The sequence below is a fragment of the Zonotrichia leucophrys genome, chromosome 2 (assembly GCF_028769735.1).
Source record: "Zonotrichia leucophrys gambelii isolate GWCS_2022_RI chromosome 2, RI_Zleu_2.0, whole genome shotgun sequence".
In the NCBI taxonomy this organism is placed as follows: domain Eukaryota; kingdom Metazoa; phylum Chordata; class Aves; order Passeriformes; family Passerellidae; genus Zonotrichia; species Zonotrichia leucophrys.
Window position 1 is genome coordinate 29,615,669 of NC_088171.1, and position 25,732 is coordinate 29,641,400.

Below are 25,732 nucleotides of genomic sequence, written 5' to 3' on the forward strand. Positions count from 1 at the left end.
GAAAATTTACTCAGATGTACCAAACCCCCTTTTCCCTATCGAACTGCAATCTTATACCTCATTTCAGTATATTACTACCTCATTCATTTGTGAAAAAGGGGGAGGAGATGTAGCAGATAGGGCCTGGCATTCGGAAGATCTCGTGATGTTATGGGAAGACAGGGCTCCTGCCCCCTTAGATAAGAAAATTAACATAGGAATGTAGCCCCCTGAACCGGATTCCGGTAATTTTCCACTTGCCCAGGTAACTTTCCATCCCCTACTAACCATAGATGGTAAGGACAGACCCTCACCTGACGTAGAAGCCCCCTAGACTATAAAACCCCACGAGAAGAGAGAATAAAGGCCTTTGATCCTCCACCATATTGGTGTCCGCGTGTTTCTTAGGCCCGAGCGGCCCTGAAGAAATGAGCCGCCGTGCTGTTTCCTGAAACCAGGCCGCCTGCCTTGTATCAGAAGGCAACACCTGAGGAGAATCTGGGACAAGGAAATACCACAACATACTTTTGCTGATTCATCAAAAGTATATAAAGGCTTTTTTCTTTCTTTAAATAATACAGCTGAATAAACTAAAAAATAAAAAAAACCACACCACTGGAATTTATTTTATGCTTATGAAAGAAGTACCACATAATTCAAAAATCTCCTCTAAGTGAGAGTCATAGAACTGTTCCCAATGTTAAAAACATCTCAGTAACAATTTTACAAAAACAGATTTAAAAAGTGAAAATTGGAAAAGCTGAGGAGTTACTCATCCTTCTCAATACTTTATATCTATGACTAAACAAGAACATTTTTCCATAGGCTACTAAAATTTGAAACAATTTTTTTATGACTAAATGATCACATTGAATAATATTATGATTTTTTAAGTGACTAATTAAAAACATGATACAACTAGGAGGAGTAAAAGAAAAAAAGAGGAAAAAAAATTGACCCAGACAGAAGTACAAAATAAACTGTTCAGACAAACAGATTTCTAGACAGCTGGCAGTATTTTGAATTTGGTGAATTTTAAAAAAAACAAACATACTATTTCAATATTAAAAGTTTTAAAAGAAGGCTGAATCACTAAAGCTTAGACTGATACTCTTTAATAAATAGAGAAAAGCAATCTGGAACAGAAAGCCCTGGATTTTATAGGTATATCTATGTAATCTATAATAAATTCTATGGAACACAGCACATTAGGCTGTCCACTAGATAAATCTCTCTGATGAGAGGATGAATCAGTCTCTCAAACAATTCTTTCCACATCACCCACCACTACTTCTATAAATCCACTGAAACTCCTCCAAAATCCTGGATTAGACATCCTGAGGACAGCCTCTGCCTTCCAAACTATGCATGCGCCATCTTCCCCAGGAAAGCCAGCTCCAGAAGTGCCTCCCTGGGTATGAGCTCTACACAGACCTCCCCACAACCAGCACCACAAGTATTTGAGTGCATATAAACAGAGGTTAAGGTCTTTGACTAATATCTGCCACAAGTTCTTCCTCTTTTCTCTAATTCTCTCTCACAGGGCAACCTCTAAATTCTGCCTAACAATTAACTTTCGTTGTCAGTAAACTACAGGGATTTTTTTTTTGTTTAAACATTGGATTTAATTAATCTCTCCATATTTAGGTGCTCTAGGGGTGATTGCATTACAGGAGAGCAAAGCTGAAAAGAGTAATTTATAACTGGGAAAGAATTCCGATGATCCATAATTTCCTGGGGCAGAAATTCCTATTTCATGCTTGGAAATAAGCCTTTGAAGAGATGTTCTTTAGTCTTGTGACAAAAATGTTCCACAGCATCAGAGGAAAAGATTTGTTAACTGCTGTCCTCATTTAAATGCTTTGTGTAATTTTAAAATAAAGTGGGAACAGGGCAATGGAATTTCTCACCACAAACTTGTGAAAATACGAACCTGATTTAATCAATAGGAAATCTGTACAGAGAACAAAGATAAGTTAGCAGGCAGGTTAAAGAATTTAATAGGAGAAGTTCATGCTAGGTTATTTTCTATTATGTGGCATGTTTATGCTTTCCCCTGGGGAGAGGGCTGCATGGAGAAGTTGATTAAATTATTGCAGTCCTGGGATATGAATAGCTGGCACTGTCACTCTCCACTGGGATAGTGTGGGGCCTTCTAGACAACTACAAATGGTTCTGTAAGTCTTCATTAGCTTTACTATAAAAAAGTTCAGTGATAGTGAGATATCAATTGGGTTATCAAAGGATACCTACCAAAAGTTGCCTACAAGGACACATATCTGCATCTAAAGTAAACAATGTGGTAGCAGCAGCATCTCAAAGTACAATTCCCTATTCACCCAGAAAACTCCTGACCCGCTCAAATTCAGCTCTAAGAGGACAATAACATCCAGGTTTGTGAAGGATCAGTGAGCATTGCCATCTGCATGTTCCTAGAATTTGCTCTGACAACATGTCCATACTGACACTAGACATGGGGATGCACAAGTAGAGCATGAGAGAGAGCAGTTTTACTGAAACAAAGCAAGAAGGGAAAATCCAAGTTGGCTCAGCACCACAAGCATCAGAGCAGGCTCTGCACCTCTGCCTGACCTCTTGTGCACACGTCCAAGGGATGCACAAGTCCAGGCTGTCACAGGTCCTCAGTTCTCAATACCAGAAACCATCACTTCAAGGCAGCTTGGCCTCACATCCTTCTGCAGCATAAAGACACCTTGAGTCTCTTTTTATATCTGCAATGTCTTCCCTGCAGTTCATATACTGTCATTGAGTAAACTGAGACAGAGGCTGGCATTTGCAGAACTACACACTAAGATCTGGTCAGAGAGGGAAGTGCATTTTCTGACTGAGGGTCCTTCATTTGTTTGGCTGTCTGTCCATCCCACCCAGACAGACATACAAATTTAGAGACTTTAACACATTGCTCCAACTTTCAGACAGGAAAACCCTACATCTTCATGGTTAACTGTTCTGATTTTTTTCAGAGGTGTATGAGAAAGCAACAGTGGAATTTATCTGCTCCATCTACCGACTTCAGTGTATTACTCACCTCAGAATCCTTTGTAGTTAAAAGTGACAATATTCCCATGGAATTTTTAACAAATAAAAACTGGTATCTGATTTCACTTTTAATTGACAAAGGTACATAATTAAAGTTTTATACAAAACACAAAATTGTGTTCTTTTTCCATGATGTTCCGTTTTCAATATGAAAGCTTACTTTTGTTAATTTGAGTTTCTCAGTGCTTTTCCGATCTTAAAGGGAAGAAAAAAGGAAGCTGATCCTGTCTCCTTTTTCCTTTGGGAATCCTTTGTCAGAACTAGCTTACATTAGGCCTGCATTTTAAACATATTTTTTCTCTTGAGAGAGTCTCTGCATTTCTGTTCTCTTTTTCTAGCATGTTTTTCTCTGGAATTACACATAATTATTTTCTCTAAGTGTGGCAATTAATTCTCCTTAGATTCAGTTTGTGTTTTTACACAGCAGTCCTTGACACTGAAATTATTGGAACTGCATGTATGATTCTCTACAGATAGCAGAAGAGTGGGACTGGCAGAAAGAAGTATTTTCTAATACATGAAGCTTTCAGAAAAAAAGCTTTGCTCAGGTCTCAGAACAGACGCAGGAAACTTCAAGCTAAGTGAAGGTTAAGATCAGTTTAACTTAAGGCACACTATTATATGGTTCAGAGAAAAGGGTAGCTGGTATGCTCTTGCAGATCTGGAACACAGACACACAGCCCTTCAGAATCTGGCTGGAGTTTTGCTTGCTTTGTCTGTAGACTGCTAAACACATGCTGGGAGGACACTGGTGGGACTTTGCCCCTCCTGACATCTTGAGGGCCACAGCATAGCCTGTCTTCACCAGTCTGGGAAGACAAACGCCCAGTTTTGCTCATTCCACTTCCTTTTTCCTACAGGACCGATAAACTTGGGAACAACCTGCTTAGATGCAGTAATAAACCACACCTAAATAGACCTGAAAAGACACACAGGATAAACACGTAGGAAGAATCTTTTTACTCCAGTGAGCCACTCGCCTTAACAGTGCAGCTGTTGGATAAAAAAATCTGAACCTGCTCAGTAAGACTTCAGCTTGAAATGTGAAACAATTTCCCCTGACTTTGCTGAATGTTGATGCTTGTGTTTCCTCATCATCCGCAATTCCCCTGGGGATCCACACAATTTTGCCCAAGGGAGTTTTAATCCTATCCACAAATTGTAGTCAAGAGTCAAACAAATACTAAATACTCTTCATGCTGGAACACTTTTACGGTGCAGGTCTGCCTTTTTTTGCTATTACTGTATTTGCCACAAACTAAAAATCATCTATATGTTTACTTCTGAATCATAAACATCATCATGTAAACCATTAATCATATTTGCGCAATTCATTTTTAACAGAGTTTTAAAAAGCAAAACATAAATAATGTTTTATACATTTCCTTTTCTTTCAAAGTAAATAAATAAACACATCTACTGAGAAATTAAACATTTAGTCTATTTTGAATATATTTTTAAGCTTTACATCAAAACAGCTTATATATTAGAATATTATAACTGATGAAAAGCCAGAAATCAAAAGGGGTAATAAAGTGAGGAAAGTAGAATAAATATACAAACAGAAAAGAAAACTCAATGATTCATTGTTGTTTCTGTGCTTAAATTGTTGAAAAATTCCTTTTCAATGACAAGGAAAAAAGCATAATAAAATGGATGGCAACTGGATAACACTACATTTGTGCTTCTATATGAGGAATAATTACATGATTAAATCTCTTGGATTCCACTCCCACACAGAACAGAAGTATCAAGTAAGAGCACTACCATTCCTGGTAATACTAACTAGAGATGTACTACCTCCATGAATTTATATTCTTAACTTGAATAGAAGCAGCACTAATTGTAAACAATTGCAAACCTGTATCTATTGCACTATTTCAATCTATTTCTGTTGTCAACCTGCAATCTCTTCTGCTGGTTTTGTTGATTTCTCAGCCAAAACACTGGGATGAACGCACCACAACTGGTGCATTGCAAGTCAGGTGTTAAGTCCTTCTCAGTTGTTTCCCTTGCTTCCAATTTATGATCCTAAAACTTAACTTTAAGAACATACCTGTGTAACTACCTTAAGCCAACTGAAGGTCTGTCTAATCACTAAAACAAAGGTGTCTCAAACAGAAATGTTTAATTTTTTTTTTTTGCACTGAACACTAAAAGAGTTTAGCAAATGGTCCTGTAGAACTTCAATATGATCTTGAATATAGCTAAATTATCTACAATATTTATGCTCAGCTTTGTATTACTAAAGAGAAACTACAAAGAAAAAAAACTTGTAAGTTATGAATAGGCACAAGCTTTTTAAGTCACATTTCATCTTGAATTGGTTTTCAACCTCTTCACCTTATATTTGCTTTATATAGCTCAGTATGTACTTCACAACTATTGTAACAGTTCTTCCATCTACTCCTACAAAGTCATCACTAAAGGTCTAAATTCTTTATGAGAAGGTTGCATATGAAATATTTATATTACAGAGCTTGAATTCCATTGAAATCTTGCATGACAGGAATATAAAAACAAATTTTTTAGAAAGCAGATTTTTTAGGGATTAAGAAATATTCTCTTCTACCTTTCTGATTCAATCCATGGAAGTTTTCAAATAAAGAAATTTTCCAAAGTTCCTTGTGTTGGCTGCTCTTACCAACAGGCATGTAAAACTCACTGCCATCATCTGGAGAATGTGTGAACTTTAAAAACAGCTATGTTCATAGAAATCAGAATCATAGAATGGTTTAGGTTGGAAGGGGCCTTAAAGATCATCCAGTTCCAACACCCCTGCCAAGGGCAGGGACACCTTTCACTAGACCAGGTTTCATAGAGCCCCATCCAACCTGCCCTTGAACACCCCCACAGATAGATGGAGTATCCACAACTTGTCTGGGCTGCCTCCAGAGCCACACCAGTTCCAGCACCTCACCAGCCTCACAGTGAAGAATATCTGTTTATTAAGTGATTTGTTATTTATGAGTCATTCCATTCACATGCCCTGTATTGAAATATACACAATTGAATCCTTCTACATATGAAATAAACCTAAGAGAGTTTGCTCTACTTATACCCTCTTTTTATCACAAGAATATCACAGCTATGTAATCTGTAAATCACTCAGTTTACTAACGTCATCCCATTTTGTACAGCTCAAGTCACTAAAAAAACAAAAAAAGAGAAAAATATTCTATTTGAATTTGCTATTTAAAAATCAATTCATAAGAAGTTCTTTTTCCAAATGCTGTATTTTAAATGATAAAGTTATATTTCCTCACGAAACAGAAGTTTTATCTTCTGAGAACCTTCACCAAATATCATCTAAGGCCTCATAAACCCTCCATCCTCAAAAATATGTTGCCTATATGTTCCAGTGGATATTCACAGAACGGATTTTGCTGTACCCAAGTAACTTTTATAATTAAGAGGTCTTGCTTGTACTTGCAGTAGATTAAGACAACCCCTCTGTTTTCTCATTTGAGGTATGCCATGTAACATGGGGTTACCATGTTCATGGTGTTTTACCCAAGAAAAAATTACTACCAGCTGCAAGGAGAAAAAGCAAACAAATAAAAATCACCACCGAGAAAGGTGATCCACTCTCAGGTGATAAGCATCCATACAAATCTGTGATTCTGAATCTGAGGTACTATTGTTTACACTTAGCTGCTTAGACTGCAGACAGAAATCCCAGAGTTAAAATGAACTGGGCAAGGGAAATTATGCAGCCTGGGGAACCTATTGCTTTTTTGACCCAAACTACAGCATCTGCACTCTGACATCCAGTGCCCAAACACACTTCATTTTTCTGCTCATTCTTTACAACCTGGATAGACCAATGGAACAGATGAAAAATGTCAAGTAATAACAACAATATAACTAAAAGTTCTGTGCTTCATTATCAAAGCAGAAACTGAGATAAGATTTACTCACTGGAGGGGAGGAATGACATCCCGGGGGACTTTGAAAGGCTTATGTGGTGAGTCCATGCAAACCTCATAAAGTTCAACCAGACCAAGTACAAGGTCCCAAAGCCAGGTCAGGGCAGTTCCAAGCACAAATACAGGCTGGGCAGAGAATGGATTGAGAGCAGCCATGGGGAGAAAGACTTGGGATATTCAAGGACAAGCAGCACAACATGACCCAACAATGTGCACCTGCAGCCCAGAAAGCCAACTGCATCCAAAGCAGCGTGGCCAGCATGGCAAGGGAGGGGATTCTGCCCCTCTGCTCTGCTCTGGTGAGACCCCACCTGCTGTGCCACATCCTGATCTGAACCCCGAAAAATGCTCATGGACCTACTGGAGTGGGTCCAGAAAACGGACACTAAGATGATCAGAGGGCTGGAGTCTCTCCCCTATGAAGACAGAGAAAGTTGGGGTTGTTGGGTGAAGAAGGCTCCAGGGAAACTATGCAGCAGCATTTCAGTAACTAAAGGAGTCCTACAAGAAAGATGAGTTTTCCCAAGTGCAGGTAGCAATACGGACACTTTAAACTGACAGAGGGGGGTTTAGGTTAGATATTAGAAAGAAATTTCTCCCAGTGTGAGTGGGGAAGCACTGGAACATGTTGCCCAGAGAGGTGATGGATGCTCATTCCTAGAAAAATTCAGGGTCAGGTCAGATTGGGTTTGAGCAACTTGGTCTGGTAGAAGGTGTCCTTAACAATGGCTCGGGAGCTGGGGGTTTGAAACTACATGGCCTGTAAGATCCATTCCAATCCAAACCATTGTAGGATTCTGTGACTATAGCACAAACAGAACAATGGTACAGACCAACTTTTTTTTAAGAGCAAGGAATAGAAAACAAAAAAAGGAGAGAAATACTCCAATTTACAGAAATGAAATTAAGAACTGAAATTTCTAAAATTTTGCTTTTTAACACATTACTAGATCTCAGCTGGCATTACTTATTGAATTTCAAAGTCACTAGGAACATTGAATGAAGTATTTGTTCTTAAATAATTTGCTTGCTATCACAAAGGAAGCATGTATGGAAAAGTCAGGAACTGAACTGAGATTTGTAACTGAATATATTTAACCACATACATCATGCTAGTTTATGCAAGTCAATAGAACAGTTCTACTTCTTAATAGCTTTATTTTTGGCTATCATACCAAGTTGGAACAGGTAAATTTAAGTCTAAATGCATAAAAAATGTATTTAAGAACTTAAAATAGAGCTGTAGATTATAAAAATGATCATGGATATTTAATTACCCAAGCCTCAGAATTTTAATTAAAATTCCCTGTCTCTCACATACAGCTAGCTTTAGTTAATACACCATTAATTAACACATGAAGTAGTTCAATGGAAGTAGATACTTTTGATGAAACCTTGTCATTTACAGATTTAACATCATATACACAACAATAGCACCACTCCAAGAAATCTGAGGCTCTTTTTGGATTACTTGAGGTTTATACTGTGGTTTGCTTCAGGGTCCTGGTTTTGCAGTCACCCATGCTGGGCCCCTGGTTAGAAAACATCACAGCTCCCATCCAGGTCCAGCAGCTCCATCCCTTAGAGCAAAATGGTGCTGGGGAAGGTGCCCAGGGCTGAGCCTACACCCCAAGGACCAGAAACTCTCCTAATGTATCTACTCGTTCATCCCAGTAAAGCACCCTAAAGAAAAGGAAGATGGAGATTCTGAACAATGTGCCAAAACCAAATACAGAAATACAGATCACTCTGTTTTGAATCTCAACTGCTGTGCTGTGTTCCCGGTGAGGGAAGAATAGGTTTGTACCTGAAGAAGAGTAAACAGAAATTATGATGCAATTCCAAGCTGTTGATGCTTGGAATATAGAACTGCAAAACCCAAATCCTCTGCTTTTGGAAGCAAAGGAGTACTCAGTGTATTCGGCCTTTTTCAGATTTTGGCCTTCTTAGATACACAAAACAAAAGATTATTCAAGAGATTATTATAGATGTCTAATGTTTGCTAGCAGTTTCCAGTTCTCAAGGTTCCCAGGCACAAACTGCATCACTAGGTTTAGCTTACATTTCTTAAATTGGCACAACTAAAATAAGAAAGTTATTTCTTCTGGCATGTTAGAAGAATTAAAAACATTGATTTAGTATACCTAAAAATTCACTGTAAAATAGACTGTTGTAAATACATATACACCATATGTTTATGCTTCCTATTTTCACTTTGATTCAAGGTAATTTTATTGAACATAACTGTTATCCTGACATTGTTAGTGTTTAGAAACCTACCTATGATACAGGTGAAATTATGAAAATAAATATTTCTATATAGACACATCAGAATATTCTGATGAAAATAAGTATCATTTTGTGTACTTTTGCATATTTCATCCCTACTTTAATTATTCACAAAATTTATCTGGCCTTTTTAATAACAAGTATCAAAAATAAAAGCAGCAGATCTCCTTTGTAGCAGTTGCTTAATTAATTACTAAATCCAAGCACAGATAGTTGATGAGATAAATCCAATGATTATTTTTGAATCAGAAAGATTATTCTATAGTATTGCTATTTTGTTATTATGCAGTATTTCTTTGCTTTATGGCCTTAAAATCTATACATATGAAATAAAATGTTCCAATAAACTGTACTAACAAAAAATGTATATTCTTTTTTTGCCAAAAATTCTAGGGGAGAAAGATCAAACACGTCTTCTCGACAGTCACAATTTCAGATAATACTATATTTACTGATGTTTAAAATTTTGGTTGTACTAAATATTCCTGAATGCTCAGAGCAGTTACTGTACTAGTATTTTCAAAATACTCCAAAAGCCCCAAAATATTTGACTGAAAATAGCAGGCTTGCTTGCTTGGCAGAGTTATGCATACTTTTCAGATCTATCAAATGTTGCAAAAACACGTCTTCTCTTTTACGGGACATCACGATTGCTCCATTTGTGGTAAATTTGCCCTGAGACACAGAATTTTCCAAAGAAAATTGCATTACAATGGTCCACATCAGGCCATCTGTTTTAAAAACTCTCTAGTGACTTCTGTGGAGGATAGTCTTAAAAAATAAATGGAACAATATGTCCCAAAATACTTTTTCTACCTAGCTTAAATACTTTTCATGAAAAATATTCTGAAAAATTTAGAAAGCTGTAACATTACCACTAAGTTATGCCCTTAATATTCATCTATTCCCAAATGGCTGAGAAGGGTTCATGGACTGACTGTAACATAAGGGAAAGAGCTCCATGGCTTCAGAGCAGGAAATGCTCCCCACGATGCAGGGCAGCGTGGTAGCCCCAGCTTTCCCAGGAGATGAGTCCTGCTGCCTCCCTTCCACTCACCCCCCATCAGTAACACCCTGAGATGCCGTGGCAGCAGCATCACAGCATCATTCATGTCACAAAAAGAAAGCAGCCAAGGAGCCACAGTCCTGGAGATGCACAAAGGCCACAGCAAAGAGTGGGATCTGACAGTCTAACACCACCCCACATTTCACCAGTGCCATCTTAGTTCTTACACAAGAGACACAGCAAACAGTGCAGATGACACAGCCACACAAAGGCCCATGGACTGGGAGAAGAGTGGGACAATTATTTTAGCCTGTGTCAATACTGTGAACAAATTCCACCATGCCAAATACCTCAAATGCTCTTCACCTGCTCTACAGAACATCAAGAAAGGAAAACATATTGTCACCTCTTGTTATTGTCCACTCTCTTTTAAGACTATTTCCCTGACACAAAGTGCAACTATAAATTTTAATGCTGCAAGAAGACTATGACTTTGCTTCTTTGGTTACTTTTGAAAATGAGATCTCTGTAAAACACCAAAGTATGCATAAAGTTCAGATTTCTGATTATATAAACAAATGTTTCATATAAAGAATCCTACTATCCTTATTTACACTGCACCAGATCTGTTACTTTGTAACAGATACACAGAGGAACATGCCCAGAAATTCCCGGATGAAGTCATCTGAAACCCCTCTCAAAAGAACAATAACCTTCTGCATCAGTACAGCTTTATGTTATCTCATGTCTGATTTACAAAAAGAACAAAAGTTCCTATGAACTTCATTAAATGGCTGTTATCTAATAATTCAAATCTTTTCATAGCACAGCCAATGTTCTTAGATTATCAGTAGTTGTTAGGCAAATTTTATAGATATAAATAGTAATTCTAAAATACCCCACACGTATATTGAATCTACCTCCCATCCTCCTAGCTTTGCAACACCACAGGGAGGATCTGGGTTTGGGACTGGCCTGGTTTGGTTTTGTTTGAATATGAATGATGTAAGGCAGCATTTCCTTTTCATACTTAGAATGGCTTTAGTCATGCAGATGATATGCCTGTCAAAATAGGTCCAAACTGGGAGACTAGCAATTAAAAAAAAAAAAAAAGACATGCAATACATAATAAAAAATTTCAAACAACTTGATATGAAATCCCAGTAATTGCAACATCAACATGAAGACGTCTTTCTTTCCGTTGCCAAAGAACCTTTTATGCCCTCAACACCTTCCAGATACAAGAGCCTCTAATTTATCCTTGATACCACTATGCTTCTTTCCTCTGAGCATCATTTCACATCTCTCTAGCTGGATGTTGCTCCCTCACCAAAATAGTTTGTTTGCTCCTCTTGGGCTCTGGAATTCCCTAGGGATTGAGTTTATGCCCTCAAGGATTCCTTGCTCTACCCATTCCAAAGCCACAGCATATGGGCTCACACACAGCAGTCCTGCTCCTTTCACCCTCCAGGAGGAGTGTGACCTTCTTGAATATTCCTCCTCCTGTTCTTTCACTCTTGTCATTCAAGAGGAACCATCAGCAGATGCAGCGCTCCTTCTCTGATGAGTAAGGCTTGATCACTACATTTCCACTCAGGTCAACAGGCTTTTGAAAACCCAATAGCATTTCCATCTCCCAAACACACAACCATTTATCACTGGGTTTCAACCCATCAAGAAAGTGGCTCTAAACATCTCTCTCACACATACACACAAAAGTGGGGGAAAAAATGACAGAATATATTTGACTGTGCCTGATTGTTTGTACAAACTTTTACTCCTGCTTTGCTCTGGCAGTAAATCTGTTTTCTTCTCTCACAACCACCCTTAGCAGCAGCACTTTGGGTGTCTAAAGAAGCAATCCTCAGAGTGCAATGCACACAAATAATACAGTCCATTCCTTCATTTGAAAAGCAAAAACTCATTCAACTCTAAGCATCTTTGCCTAGGATCTGCTCTCTTTTACACAATGCTAAATTTTAACCACAGCATTCAGTAAATAGGAAAGGAGAATGACTCCTCACATATCACTAACTGCTGTAATCATCCCAAGTAGAAAAGTAAATATTTTGCTATGGAAATAAAGCTGATCCACACTGAAGGAAAATGTAAATCAATGTGGCAGTGTCTTATGAGACAATCTGGGCAGTGACTGTCCACTGGCAAAAGGATACCAGCAAACTCACTATCCCCTATATCAAGTCTGTACAAACCAAAGTAGATGTAGAAATTTTAAAATTACACAATTAAGTCAAACACATGAAAGCATTCTCAAGTTTTACTGGAATTCCATTTCAGAAGAGTGGGGTGGGGGGAAGCTCTCACCTACTCTGCAAGGCAATAATTATTCAGGAAGAAATATTGTACTGCTTTCTTTTTTTTCCCCTTCATTTCCTAAACTTGCCAGCTTCCCCCAGTCTTGGGATACACACACAGTAACGGCCAAATAAACTAACCTCATCAAAACCAAAAAACAATGAAACAAAAAAACAACACACACACATTAAAAAACAAACAAACAAAAAACCTCACGAAACAACCACCAAAAAACCCCACAAAACAGCTGACATGAAGAGTAGAAATTCAGTTTCTCTCTGCTGTAGTTGCCTCCATCAGTCATAACTAGCAGTACCTTATCACCATTTGAAGTGACCCCAAGCATGTCCCATTTTCACAGTTCCTAATCCCCCAAGTGCATTATCAACATCCAGTGGAAAAGAAACGCAGGAACAGCTCAAGGACATGGAAATGGAGGAGACAAGAGCAGAGATGTATATATCAGGGCTGCAGGGGACATCAGAGGAAGTAAGATGCACTACAAGACAGACATAGTTACAACTTTCTTCTGGTGGTCTGTTTGAGGAAATGTCACAAGTATTTCTTACAAAATATTATAAAAAGAATGGACAATAAGGGAAGAATGGACAATAAGATCAACTCTGAGCTGAGCTCATCTGATGCAAATTTCACTGACTCTTTGATTCTATGGTGTAGGAAAAGGCTTACACATAGAGATTGGGATTTTTATTTTAAAGACCTAGTTCTATGTATGACTGAATATATATTTTAATGCAGCAAGAGAACTATATAATTGTCACTAAAGAATTCTCTAGAATATTATATTCTCTCAAATATAGCATCTGTATAACAGAAAAAAAGCCTATCTTATAATGAATAAAATCTACAGCTAATTAGCAATGTAGAGCAGTACACAGAAACAGCAGCGGTCTAGGACAGAAGGCTGTCTCTGAGACTGATAACTGAAATTTTAGTTCTCTAAGAATTAATGTATATCTTTTACAAATTTCTAGAAAACAGAATTGTAAGCAGCTTCAATATAGCAAGGTCAAGACAAACAGAAGAATAATTAAAAAGTTCTAGCTCCAGAGGCAGGTAATCTAACTCCCTCAAAGTATGAGCATGTTAGAAGCTATCTGCATATGCCTTCAATGCATCTGCTGCAAGGGAAATGACACAAATACAGCTTAGAGAAAACACACAGAAAATAAACTCACAACACCAAAGGTCACACCTCAATAGTAAGAATTATGGTGCACTGATTTTAAACTACACATCCTTTTTTCATCAAAATTTTAAAAGTTTTTAATCAAAACTTGCACATATCTCAGTATATTTAGAATAAGTAAACTTTAAAAGGAGTAGGAACAGGCATCTGACAGCATCAGTCTTCCTCATTTACCATTGGCTTTACTCTTAAGTTCAGATTCACAGACTAATACAGTCATCTGACAGCATTCAGTATTCATTAATTTTACTAGTCCAGAAACTTTTCAATAGGTTTTACTAAAGACATATCTTCCTGAGCTCAGATTGCCTTGATTTCTTTGTAATGCAGTTTCTTTTACTGTACACCTAACAAGGGGCACAAGTCTATCTCATTACTTCAGACTATGAAATACCAGACAATATTTCTCTTATATTTAGATAACATGTCATAGAACTGCAACTTTTACTAAAAGGATTAAAAAATGATGTCATTCCAAGCTATATACTTTATAAGCATTATTATTTACAAGCATTATAAATAATGATGAATAGTTCACACAGAATAATTTGTGTGAAATATATTGTTTTCAATTAAGTGTGATCATCAAATTCACAGAAGTACAATCGTTGGAAACAGCCTCCCAGTGTGAAGAGTCACACTTAAAAATTAAGATGTAATGTTGTTTACACCTTCTTTGGTGTTTAAAATATGAGACCTTAAAAATTATGACAGTAACAGCTTTGCTTAAGTATCTTCACAGATGAGCACACAAAGCAGACAGACTCAGTATTAGATTTTATTCTAAACTAAAATTATCTAAGGATTTGGTCCTCTCTTCTTGTAACATTATTTTTTAATGACCTAGTCTTGTATTATAAATCTTAGGTTATGTTTTAGACTTCATAGAGACATTCTGTGGCTTCTGATAAGGGTGTGCAAAACTGAGGCTCAGTGAACCCCAATCTGCATGAGGCATCTAATGACATGTTTCCTCAGGCTGTAAATGACCAGGCACAATGCTCCATGTGACCAATGCCAACTCCACGTTCTCACTGCTATATAAAAAGAGGATGACTATGGTGATGTTGATTTTTGTAAAAATAATCACAGAAATATTGCAATATAATGCCAAATATTTAGTAGTAATGCATACACACACAGCCCCAGTTACAGAGCTGATTTCTGCTGGGCATATAAGAGAAATAAAAACATTTATCTTGCACTGGACTTCATTCAGCTCTAATGTGACCCCAGCCAGGGTTAATCACTTGGGTCAGAACTGTTTCTCTAGCTACCACTTCAAAGTGCAATTCCTGTAGGTAACTAAACTGTCAGATTCTGACAGCTACAAATTTAATAACATTAATAACTGCAATGAATATTTGCTGCCATATTCAGCATGTAGTCAATAGAAATTTATATAGAAGGCATGCACACTTATATAAATACACCCATGTTCTAAATTAACAAAGTCCAAGTATTTATGGACTAGGCAGCAGAATATTTTGTATTATATTAAGATTAGAAGATTGGAAAACACAGAAAAGCAAAACAAAGTAAACTTTCAAAAATATTTAAAAAATATTTTTGGTATTAATAATTCTTTAAATGAGTAAATGTATGCAAGATGTGTGACACATTATATTGTTGCATAGGGTATATTTAAAAAAAAATTAAGTTCGCCATGTATTATTCACAAAGAAAAACAGCCCTTTTCCAATGGATTTATTCTAGTTGTTATTATAGCCGTACCAATAAAATATTTAACACAGGCACAAAAATGTTTTTAAGGGTAGGTACAGGAAAAGATTTAGAGAGTTGACACAGAATTTAGGTACAATATAGGTACTAAATCCTCTAATAGTCTGATTGTCCTTTCTCTTGCTTGCTAATGCTATCCTCCACTTCCCACTGGAATAGATTTATATACCTCAGCATTGACAAATCTAAAGTAATATACATTAAAAAAATCGTAGCAATACACTTAAAGTGATGACCAGTGAGCTCATCACTGATGAATTACCACTCAGAAACATAATAAAAATTTGAATTATAATCAGAAAAGATCAGCTCACTGCCTGACAGCATTCAAAAATAAAAGTATTCAGAAAAAAATTCAGAATAAAACAATGTGTTTCATTGTACAGATCCCTGGTATATTTGCAGTCTCAATAACATGCAGAGCTTTTTTGGATTTTCCAACTGATTACAGCAGAACTGGAAAAAGAGGACAAAAAAGAGGGAACATAAAAAATAAGAGCACACCAGAATTCTTCCATCTTCAAAATGAAACAGGCCTATTTCAGATAGCTGTAAAATAATAAATGTGTAGAGAGTGTTGGAACCTGAAGGAACACTCTGGACATCCTCAGCCTATTCTTCTATTCTTTTCTTGATAATCACTGGGGACATCATACTAGTCCAGACAGCCTTTCATCCAGCAAAGCTATCCTTATGCTTTTAAGAAGGATGAAGAACGATCCCTTTCACCTGCCCCACTAATAGGACCTTAATAAAGATATATATAAACCACAGTGAACCTTCAGTACTGCAAGTGTGCTGAAAAAAAACAACAAAAACCCAAGCAAATTACCCCTCCCCAAACAAACAAACAAACTAACAAAACCAGACAAACTGATGAAGAGAAATTTTTTTTCTCTGGAAAAAATAACCAAATGCTACAATGTTTGCCACAATATGTAGTGTGGGTGTTCATTTGCCACATATACAACATATACTTCCCACAAAAACAGAGAGAAGCAGCATTACAAACAAAGTATTTTACTAGCAAAATATATTTTCGAAAACTATCTAAATAATAACCAATGAAAACATCCCTTTTAGCTGTAATTGTGCTTGCCATCATTTATAGAATTCAACTTCAACTATATTGAGGAATGTAACTGCATTATAAACTCTTCAGAAGAATCCATCTACAATACACAAGATTCTTCTCCATGATAAATTTAATGATCATATGTAAGGTCTTCATCATGCTATTTACAACCATTTTAAGGCGTTTAATAGTATTATGAGGCTTTTAAAGTATTAAGTTAGAATGCTTATGCAGTCATGAACTACCCTTCCCTCCTCTTCTGCCATTCTCTTAGGCTATCTTAAAAAAATATTCAGTGGAGTACGTGTTAAATCTGAAGAATCAATGACAACAGTGTTGAAGACAAGGTAAGACTCAGTATTGTCTTCTTTTCTTCAACACCCACAGGTTGAAAATCATTACCACAGCTGTTCTGCCTTCAGCTGCTTGATTTTTTAACAGTTTAAAATCTCTCCAAACTTTGTGCTCTGCACAAGGAACTTTCCTTTAAACAGCCACACTATTTCTTGCAAATCCCTAAAACATTTAAATGGCTGTAGAAGACTCTGGTTTAAGGTGTTTGAGACATTCAGGTTATATAAAGAAAGTAAACACACAGGTTAAATGCATCTCTGTGCACTGTCCACATGTCCCCCAAACATCGAGCTGGATGAAAATAAATTTTGATATTAACATGCAATAACTACCTACACACATTATTCATGTTCATTTGTTATTATGAAGCACAGTTATGAACATACATGTTGGTATGAAAAGCACAAGGCTCAGAAACAAGATCTCATACTGGAACATGGGCATCAAGCTCCCTGAAGAGGAACAGCATTTCATTCCTTCATGGGTTAATAATTTGCTCTCAGCTTAAAAGAGATGGCACCTGCTCTGTCAAATACATATTTGCATTTCCAAAGAATGAGAGCAGCAAACAAGACCAGGGGAGGAGTAATGAAACTTTTCCTGAATAAATTTAAAAACTCTATATGGGGAAGGGATGAAGCATTTGAATCTGAATGAAAACTGCAGAACGTGACAAGAAATATGTACAAGAATTGGAAAACCTTTCCTGCTTGTGATGCTCTCCAGTGAAAACTGGCCAAGAATGTAAATAATGCAAGACAAACTGGAGCTTGACCGAATAGCAAATCCAAAGAGTTGTGACTTGTCAGGATACACAGATTTTGATCTGATTTTAGTACAAATAAACAAAGCTGGAATGTCTAAGTTCTACAACTGCTGCCATTAAGTCCATGTTCCACAGTAGTTTATTTTGGATTAAGGAAATAATGCTTTTATGTAATTTTACTTTAACATGGTAGATGAATTATGGATGAATTACAGAAGCTCTCAAGGTTTCTAGATGATGAAAGCATTCCTCCACCCCCATAGGAGTCATTATCCTTTTAGTCAGGGTCCTGGACTAATCATGCAGAACTCACTGTCTCCATATATCATCACATTAGGGTACTGAAAGGGTCATCTCTTCCTTTAGATGGGCAGCACTTTGAGTCACAAATGTAAGATCCAAAATAAAAAAGCTTCATGGAGTGACCACAGTTATCAGGCATGTGCCCTGAACTGAGATAAGGTCAGAGGGAACAAGGCCTAAACACTGTAGCAGTGCTCTTAAAAGTATACAATCTTTTCTATAGCTCACATATTCTTATTAGTTTCCTTTGCAGTTACCTGCCTGTTAAACTCCACTGAAATATGACTGAATATGTTCCTGTGAGCCATAAAACTAAGATTCTACAAATTCTTCTGTCATTGACAGATGACCTACCCTAACTTTATCAGCTCATCAGACCGAAATAAGAACACACAAAAATTCTTAGAAGAGACTTGAACAAGCTCTTGTTCACTAAACAGGCAACTAGATATAAGTACTGGAGCATCATCAAGACTCTTTCTCAACACCAAACGAGATATGTAAAAATCACCACCCTGGTGTACTGTGCAACACAGGGTAGAAAAATATATGGAACACTCATACAAGCTGGTTTTGTAGTTTCTGGGTGAATATTTATAGGAAGAAGTCTGAGACAAAACATAAAGCTTTTCTACGAGGAACTGTTTTGAATTTACAAAAGCAAAATATTTCATAACTGAATATGATCTTTTACAATGCGAGGGAAAGAAAATAACCACTTGGCATTTTAAATTCAAAGAGGAAGTAAAAAAACACTCTTATCAGAGTACTATACTGTTTTTAATAACATCTAATATTCAAAGCTGGGAGTTTTCCCAGGATTCCTCCAGTCATTCTACTTCTAAGAAATAAGTTGTGTCAACAGTACTAACCCTAACAAAGGGCAGTGCAAATTTTTATATCTCTGTTATAAGAGATCATCTATTGCTTAAAAGGTTTGAATTCTTTGACATAGAAGTTGTCAGGCTGTTTAAACACAAACATCTTCATTGGTGCTTTTAAAGTAAAACCAGACAAAATGACCCACTGTACTTCCTGAGCAGAAGCTGCAGTACTACACAATTTTAAATTTACAATAGCATATGAAGACAAACCTCTTCACAGATCTAGTAGTTTTTCAATGTGTATGACATGTAGAACATAGTAAACCTAAATGCATAAGGCTTCAGATTTTCAAAGTACATCCAGAATTTCTAGAAAGGTCTGTAATTTTATTTTTCATTAAAAAGCATTGCTGGAATATTTTGTACCAAAAACGAATTAAGACAGACTTTTTGGTTAAAACATGTCATTGTTATGCTTTTGGGACATGAAGAAAAATATAAATGCTCCAGACTACTTGTTTATTTAGACATGTTTAAAAATAGGTCCTTTGATATTTAACTTCTGGTACATGGCCCATTCTAATGAACTACTGTTTTAAGGCTATTTTACTTTGCATTTATATTCAGTAATGCATGGAGAAGACTTGACACTTTCTTAGGAGTTCAATTCTTCCTTACCTTCCTAGCTGAGAAAATATCCAAGGGTATAATCTATCTCACACAAAGACGGATGTCTCAAAATTGTATTTTAAACTGTGAACAAGTCACACCAGCCAGGCACCCTTTATAATGAATTGAGGGACCTGGATACATTCAGAATGTGTTTCAACTGACCTATAAAAGATGCTCATCTTAAAATTAAAATTTCCCCAGCAGGTGCTTTTGACTTTCCATTAGTAATAATAGGAGAGACAGAAGGTAGCCAGATGGTATTCAGATATTGAACAGAAGATACAATTGACATACTAATATATATTTTTAACATTTTAAAAATTTTATTTCTAAATTATGACCAAGCTATCAAAATCTAAAGAAATAGGCAAAATGGAGATATTGAGTAAAATATTCTAGGGGTGTACAAAAGCAGCACTGTGGTTATAGAAAGGAGATTAAATCAATTTCACATATCTAAACCTAAACCTTTTCAAAGAATTTTAAATTTTAGAAAAAGGTTTTCATTGATGACTAAATAGAAAAAAATAATTGAAAAAATAAAAAAGGTAAGAATTATATTTCCCTTTGCTTGCTTAATTCAGTCCTGCTTGTAATCACAAATCTTTCAGTTTTCATCTACTTCAGTATCACTTGTTTTGGCTATAAATGTTATCTCTTTTTTTTTTTCTCTTAATTCTCATTTTTCTTTCTTCCTTTCTTAAAACCTATTTCTGGCATAATACTGTCTCCCATTCACTTGATTAATTCATAAATTCATGCAGGAAACAGGAGAAAATCCACAATTAAAGAGGCAAAACCAGCAACAGACCCTTGAGTCTAGGGACACAGTGGTTCATATTCTTATGTCTAGGCCATAGCCTCTAGATTTAGAAGAAAACACTATTTTTCCTTTCAGAAGACAAGACAGCAACGTTTGCCAATTTCACACCACCTAAGATTTTCTCCTAGGCTGATACAGCTGCCTTACTATTTGCCATTCCTCTAATTCACTTAAATTTAGCTTCTCAGCTCTCTAAGACCACAAACGTACAAATATGTCACTGCATAAAAAAGCCACATACACTTCAAGAGCACCCAGGATCGATTTTAGGTAATTTCCAAACTCAAACCAGTGTATAAATCAGAAGTGTCCACCTGGGGAAAATTTAGACCAAAGAGAATGAATTTGACTCATTTCTTTTACTTTACACAATATGCTCTAAAGGACAAAGGAGAAAAGAAATTTCTATTAACTGTGTGAGTTTTCCCCATTGCCCAACTAAACCAACAACACATGGGAATGCTTCATAATAACCACAAGGCAACCCAAAAAGCAAGCAAAGCACCATATCACAGCAGAAAGCTCACAGATTTGGGTGCACAAACATAAACTTTTGTAAAAATTTTCACCACATCTCTTGAGTTACTCTACTGCAAGGAATAGAGAGTGAGCTTCTTATTACAGCTACTGAGCACTAGACATCTCATTGAATATCTAAAAAAACCATAACAATTTCAAACCAAGTAATCAAAATGTGGCTGAAAATCAACCTAAAGATAATTAAGTAATTCATGGCATTTGTATGCCACTAAATATTTCTGCCACCATAAGAAAAGTCATTCCTAAAATCCTTAACAAAGAAGAAAGAAGTATCTAGAGTTCATTTTAGTCATGATTTACTACAGTAAACAACAAACATCTAAAAATAAAAAACTAATCAGTCCCCAGAATTGGAAGTCTAATTAGTAACACTGAATTGTCTACAAATATGTCCACAACTCTGCTTCTCTTTGTTTTATTTACTTTTTAAAAAAATTTTTAGGGCAAAACAATAGTGCCAGAGTTGTACACTTACATTCCAAACATGTATTAAGGGGTAGGACAAGAAATAATTTAACAGCCTCCAAATACTTACATTCGTTAAGCTTTTAAACTTGTGGCAAACTAACTATATCCCTTCAGGGCTAAACTGCTGCAAACATTATTCAGAGAAGTCTTCTTTTCTTCAGAAACAATTAAAAAAGAAAATGTGTTCTACATTGCATAAAGCTGTTTTACAGGGTGTTTGGGGACAGCTACTCGTCTCAATTCCAACTAAATAAATATTTATTTCTCAACTTCCTGAATTAGCCTAAATACTTTACCTGCATAAGATCATTTTTATCCATAGCAAGAGCATTACTAGTGCACTGAAAACTAGGTCAGGTTGACAAAATCAAGATATCATTTTCAAAGGCCAAATCTTTAATTTTTTTTCACTCTTTTAGGCAAGGTATTAAAAATAACTACAAACATCAAACTCTTCTCAGTGGGGCCCAGCATGTCATTTCTTCATCTTTCCAGTACTGTCAATTTGCTGGTTTAGCTATAAAAGAAGTCTCTGAAGAGAAAATTATTAATGAAGTACTGTTATGAAAAAATGAAATTACAGACAAGTAGTTGTCTTAAGTCTTCTATTACTTTTACTAATTATTTTTTAAGTGCTACAGCAAACAAAAAACTGACTGAAGAAACTCACAGCGGAAGGTCAAGAGGATCTTTACACAGAATTCTTGTCATAAAATGTTTGTTTCTAACCTTTTATACCAACTTCTATTGATTAACCTGGCTGTGACATGCTATAACTCTTCGGAGCAACATCTAATCCTACTTGTGTGGAACCTAATCCACACAAGTGTCAAAGAAATTGGTAATTACATCCAGAACAAGGCATAGTCCATATTCTTGATTTCTTTTTCACTTTAGAAAGTAATGCAAAGCTCGGTGGGAATTCCTGGAGCAGGCTGCAAACTTTACTTGAAAGGAACAAGCTGTAGGGAGCTTTCAGGAGGCCAGCATACTTTTCCTTCCACAGCACTTCATGGTATTGATGTCTCTCAGATTTGACTGGGAGAACTTTATCATAACTTAAAATAAACATAAACATCTTTCACAAGTAGCTTCTCCTTTCCACAGGAAGAATTCTGTCTGAAATCCACTCGATCCAGCACACCAAACCACAGAACAAGACCAACTGTTCTGTAACCCACTCCCTTCTAATTGTCACCACTCTTCCATAATTCCACATACAGATGAAAATGTTTCATCATCCTCTTCTCATCGAGGCCTTAAAAAGACTTGTTAAAATTGTATGCAGAAGGCTTATGATCTAATAAAGGTCATAGCAATTCAAAGAGAATTAAAGATCATGTATTATCCATACTCAAGGAGCATCTGGACGATGCTCTTAGTCACACAGTTCAGTTTTAGTTAGTCCTATGAGGAGCAGGGAGTTGGAATCAATGATCTTTATAGATCACTTGAGATATTCCATAATTCTATGCTATATGCTGTTAGTTTTTATTACACTAAATACAATGTATGACTTTAAGCTATTATCTTTCATTCTACATGCGCCACTCACAAGAACTCAGTGCTGCTGACACGCACACACAAAAGAAGCCCAGTCCAACCATCCAGCCAGGTGACTGAAGTTTTCCAGCATTAACCTATTACTACCTTTACTCCCAAATGTGCTATTTACACTCTGCTTTATCAAAATGCTGCTCTAACAGGTTTCCTACAACTCTCTTATCATTCCTCTTCAGTGATCTCATTCCACAGGCAAAAGGTACCTAGACCCATCCTATAGTGACACCTAAATGACAGTTCCAGAGCAGAAACAGGGCAGAACCTCCTTATAAGTAAAAACCTAATACCTAGTGCTCTTTAAAACAAATAACTTTATTATTTTCATACTGTATGAAGTCTTAAAAGATATCTGTTCATTCATGCATTGCTACTGAATATTGTTCAAGACACCTATAGGTGTTCAGAAAAGATGACTTCAGCTGGTACATAACTATTCATGTACACTTCTTCCTTAAAAAGTATAAGAAAGGAGGTTTTTCCTAAACCTGCCTAAGAACAGCAACATCTGATGTTTGCAGGCCCCTAAATCAGATTAACAATTGTACCTAAATAATTCAAATTCACAGTGTAAAACGTATCGCTCCACAAACATTTCAGACGGTTGGATAATTGTTCCAGGTCTTCCCTGCCATGATAAACAACAAAGTCCTTCTACCTCGACAAATGAACAAGGGACAAGAGAAGCCCCTGGAGGCAAGCGCTGCTTTGTGATGCCCCATGTTTCTTGCTGTTTGTTTTCCTTCTGTACTAGACAGACATTTCAGGCTCTGAGTAATACTGGACTAACACTTTGGGGAGATGCAAGGGACTTATTTCCTGTCGTGTTATCCATAAAGCATAGCACAAGTCCAGTCATTTGGGAATGCATATTAGGTTCTTGCTATGGATTTTTTTCCTGGACACATAATGACTTTCTAAATACGTGCATCATACCATTCAAGTGCAAAGAAAAACTATTATCCTGCTACATTAAGTCATTTAACCTAAATGGGAGTAGGAAACGTTGAGTAGCTTTTATAAAAACTTAAAAGACTCTGTCTCCTGCTACAATTACTGGTTTTCCCCATCCTGTTGCATTGCCTTTTTTATTTTATGATAGGGTTTTATAAGATTTCCATTTTTTTTCTAACCTTATAGCAACCAGACAAAACTGCTTTTGAAAATTAATAAAGTTCTACTCAAATTTTTAGAAAAACAGTCTGACAATGAAGAACTGAGGACCCTACAATCTGCTTGTTTACCAGAAAAATAATACCTACGATATAGTAATCTGATGAGAAAACCTTTAATCCATCTCCAAAACAGGACACTCACAATGAAAAATGTAATTACATTCACCTCTGATAAATAAAACTGTTCTTAAAAAAGAATCAGAACAACACTGGGCCACAAAACAAACAAAAAAAAACCACCAAAACAAAACAAACCCAAAACACAACAATGAGCTCGTAACATCAACGCGTAAAGTTTAAGAAGAGCAGCCTTTAAAGCCTAAGTTTGTATCTGCATCTTTTGTTTCCTGCCCTCGCTGTGTTCGCATCTGCCCTGGATGCCTCAGCACTTCACCGCTGTGAACCCGGCTACCAGGGGCAGCATCAGGACATTGACTGAGGTTGAGCAAAGTGATATAGGTCGACCAGGCAAATTGGCAGTAACTAGAAACCAAAGCGACGCGCCGTGACAAATCTAACACACCGCGGTAAGCTGCAACTTTCAGCTGAGCCCCTCCGCTACGCCCAGACACGCAGCCGCGCATCGCGGCCCCCCCAGTTCCGCGGCTCCCGGCGCTCCGGCCGCCCAGCGACTCGCGAACTTACTGCAGTGCGATGCGGGCGGAGGGAGCGCTCGGCCCCGGGATGCGAGAGAGCCCGGCGCCCTGGGCAGCGGCGGGACCGGCCATCCAGCCGGGCCACCGCCAGCCACGGCGGCGACACCGCCGCCCTCAGCCCCCCGCCCCGCCCCGCCGCCGGCTGCCGCAGCCCAGCGCGCCCGGCCCGGCCCCGCGGGGTCACCGCCGCCCTCGGCCCCGCTTCTCGCCGCCCTCCGCGGCACAGCGCGGAGCCGGCAGCCGCCCTCCCTCCTCTCGGGAACGGGCAGGCGCCTCCGGGCGGCGCGGTTTTAAGCGGCGGTGCGCCAGCACATCTCCCACCCCCTTCCCGGCCGGGCGGCAGGGGGAGGGGAGAAGCGACACACACACACACTCACACACATACACACACATACATACATACACACACACGCAGAGACACCCCCTCCGCAGCCCCTCCCGCCCCCGCGCAGCTGCCGTACCTGTTGTCCAGCGCCCGCATCCCCCGGGCGCCGCCCGCCGACTGCGCGCCCGCTCCGCGCCGGAGCAGCGGTGCGGCAAGACCCGCGCAGCGCTCCGCAAAGCTCCGCTCCCCTTTCTCAGCCCGCTGCCCCGCGCCGAGAGGCGCTAAGCCCGTGCAACACTTACCCAAAGTTTACAGGCTCTCCCCGCCGGTGGCGACCGCCCAGGGCTGCCGGTCGCCCTCCCCGCTGAGCTGGCGGGGCTGTGGCAGCGGGCACGGAGGGCTGAGCGCGGCCCGCCCGCTCCCACCTGCCCGGCCGGAGCTGCCGCGGGGAAAGACGCCGGGAAAAGGCGGCGGCCGCGGAGCGGCTCCCACGCAGGTGCGCGGGCACTGCGCCGCCAGAGCCCGCGGCTCAGGGAGCCGGGAGAGACTGCGCCCTCCTGCCACAGCACCGTCCGGTCCTCGGCAGCGCCGTGCCCCGGCAAGGCCGGCCCTGTGCCCGGCCCGGCAGCCGCCTCAGCAGTAGCCCGCCGTGCCCGGCT

General features: G+C 38.3%; 2 protein-coding genes across 9 annotated transcripts in view; one reads left to right on the forward strand and one right to left on the reverse strand.

Moving 5' to 3' along the window:
- DGKB (diacylglycerol kinase beta) overlaps nt 1-25,732 on the reverse strand; it is a 398,863-nt gene that overhangs the window by 313,221 nt on the left and 59,910 nt on the right. For 3 of the 8 annotated variants that reach the window (XM_064704417.1, XM_064704416.1, XM_064704409.1), the window contains exon 1: nt 24,738-25,009. The exons of 2 other annotated variants lie outside the window; for them this stretch is intronic. The gene's annotated coding sequence lies outside the window, so the exon portion shown is untranslated. Of the gene's footprint in view, nt 1-24,737; nt 25,011-25,209; nt 25,314-25,375; nt 25,615-25,732 lie in introns of those variants that run through there. 3 more of the 8 variants (XM_064704410.1, XM_064704411.1, XM_064704415.1) reach the window with 3 other exon arrangements.
- LOC135442896 (basic salivary proline-rich protein 3-like) lies at nt 24,470-25,716 on the forward strand. Its single transcript, XM_064703175.1, has 2 exons — nt 24,470-24,571; nt 24,661-25,716. Exons 1-2 carry the CDS (start codon nt 24,470-24,472, stop codon nt 25,714-25,716), a joined length of 1,158 nt encoding a protein of 385 aa, XP_064559245.1.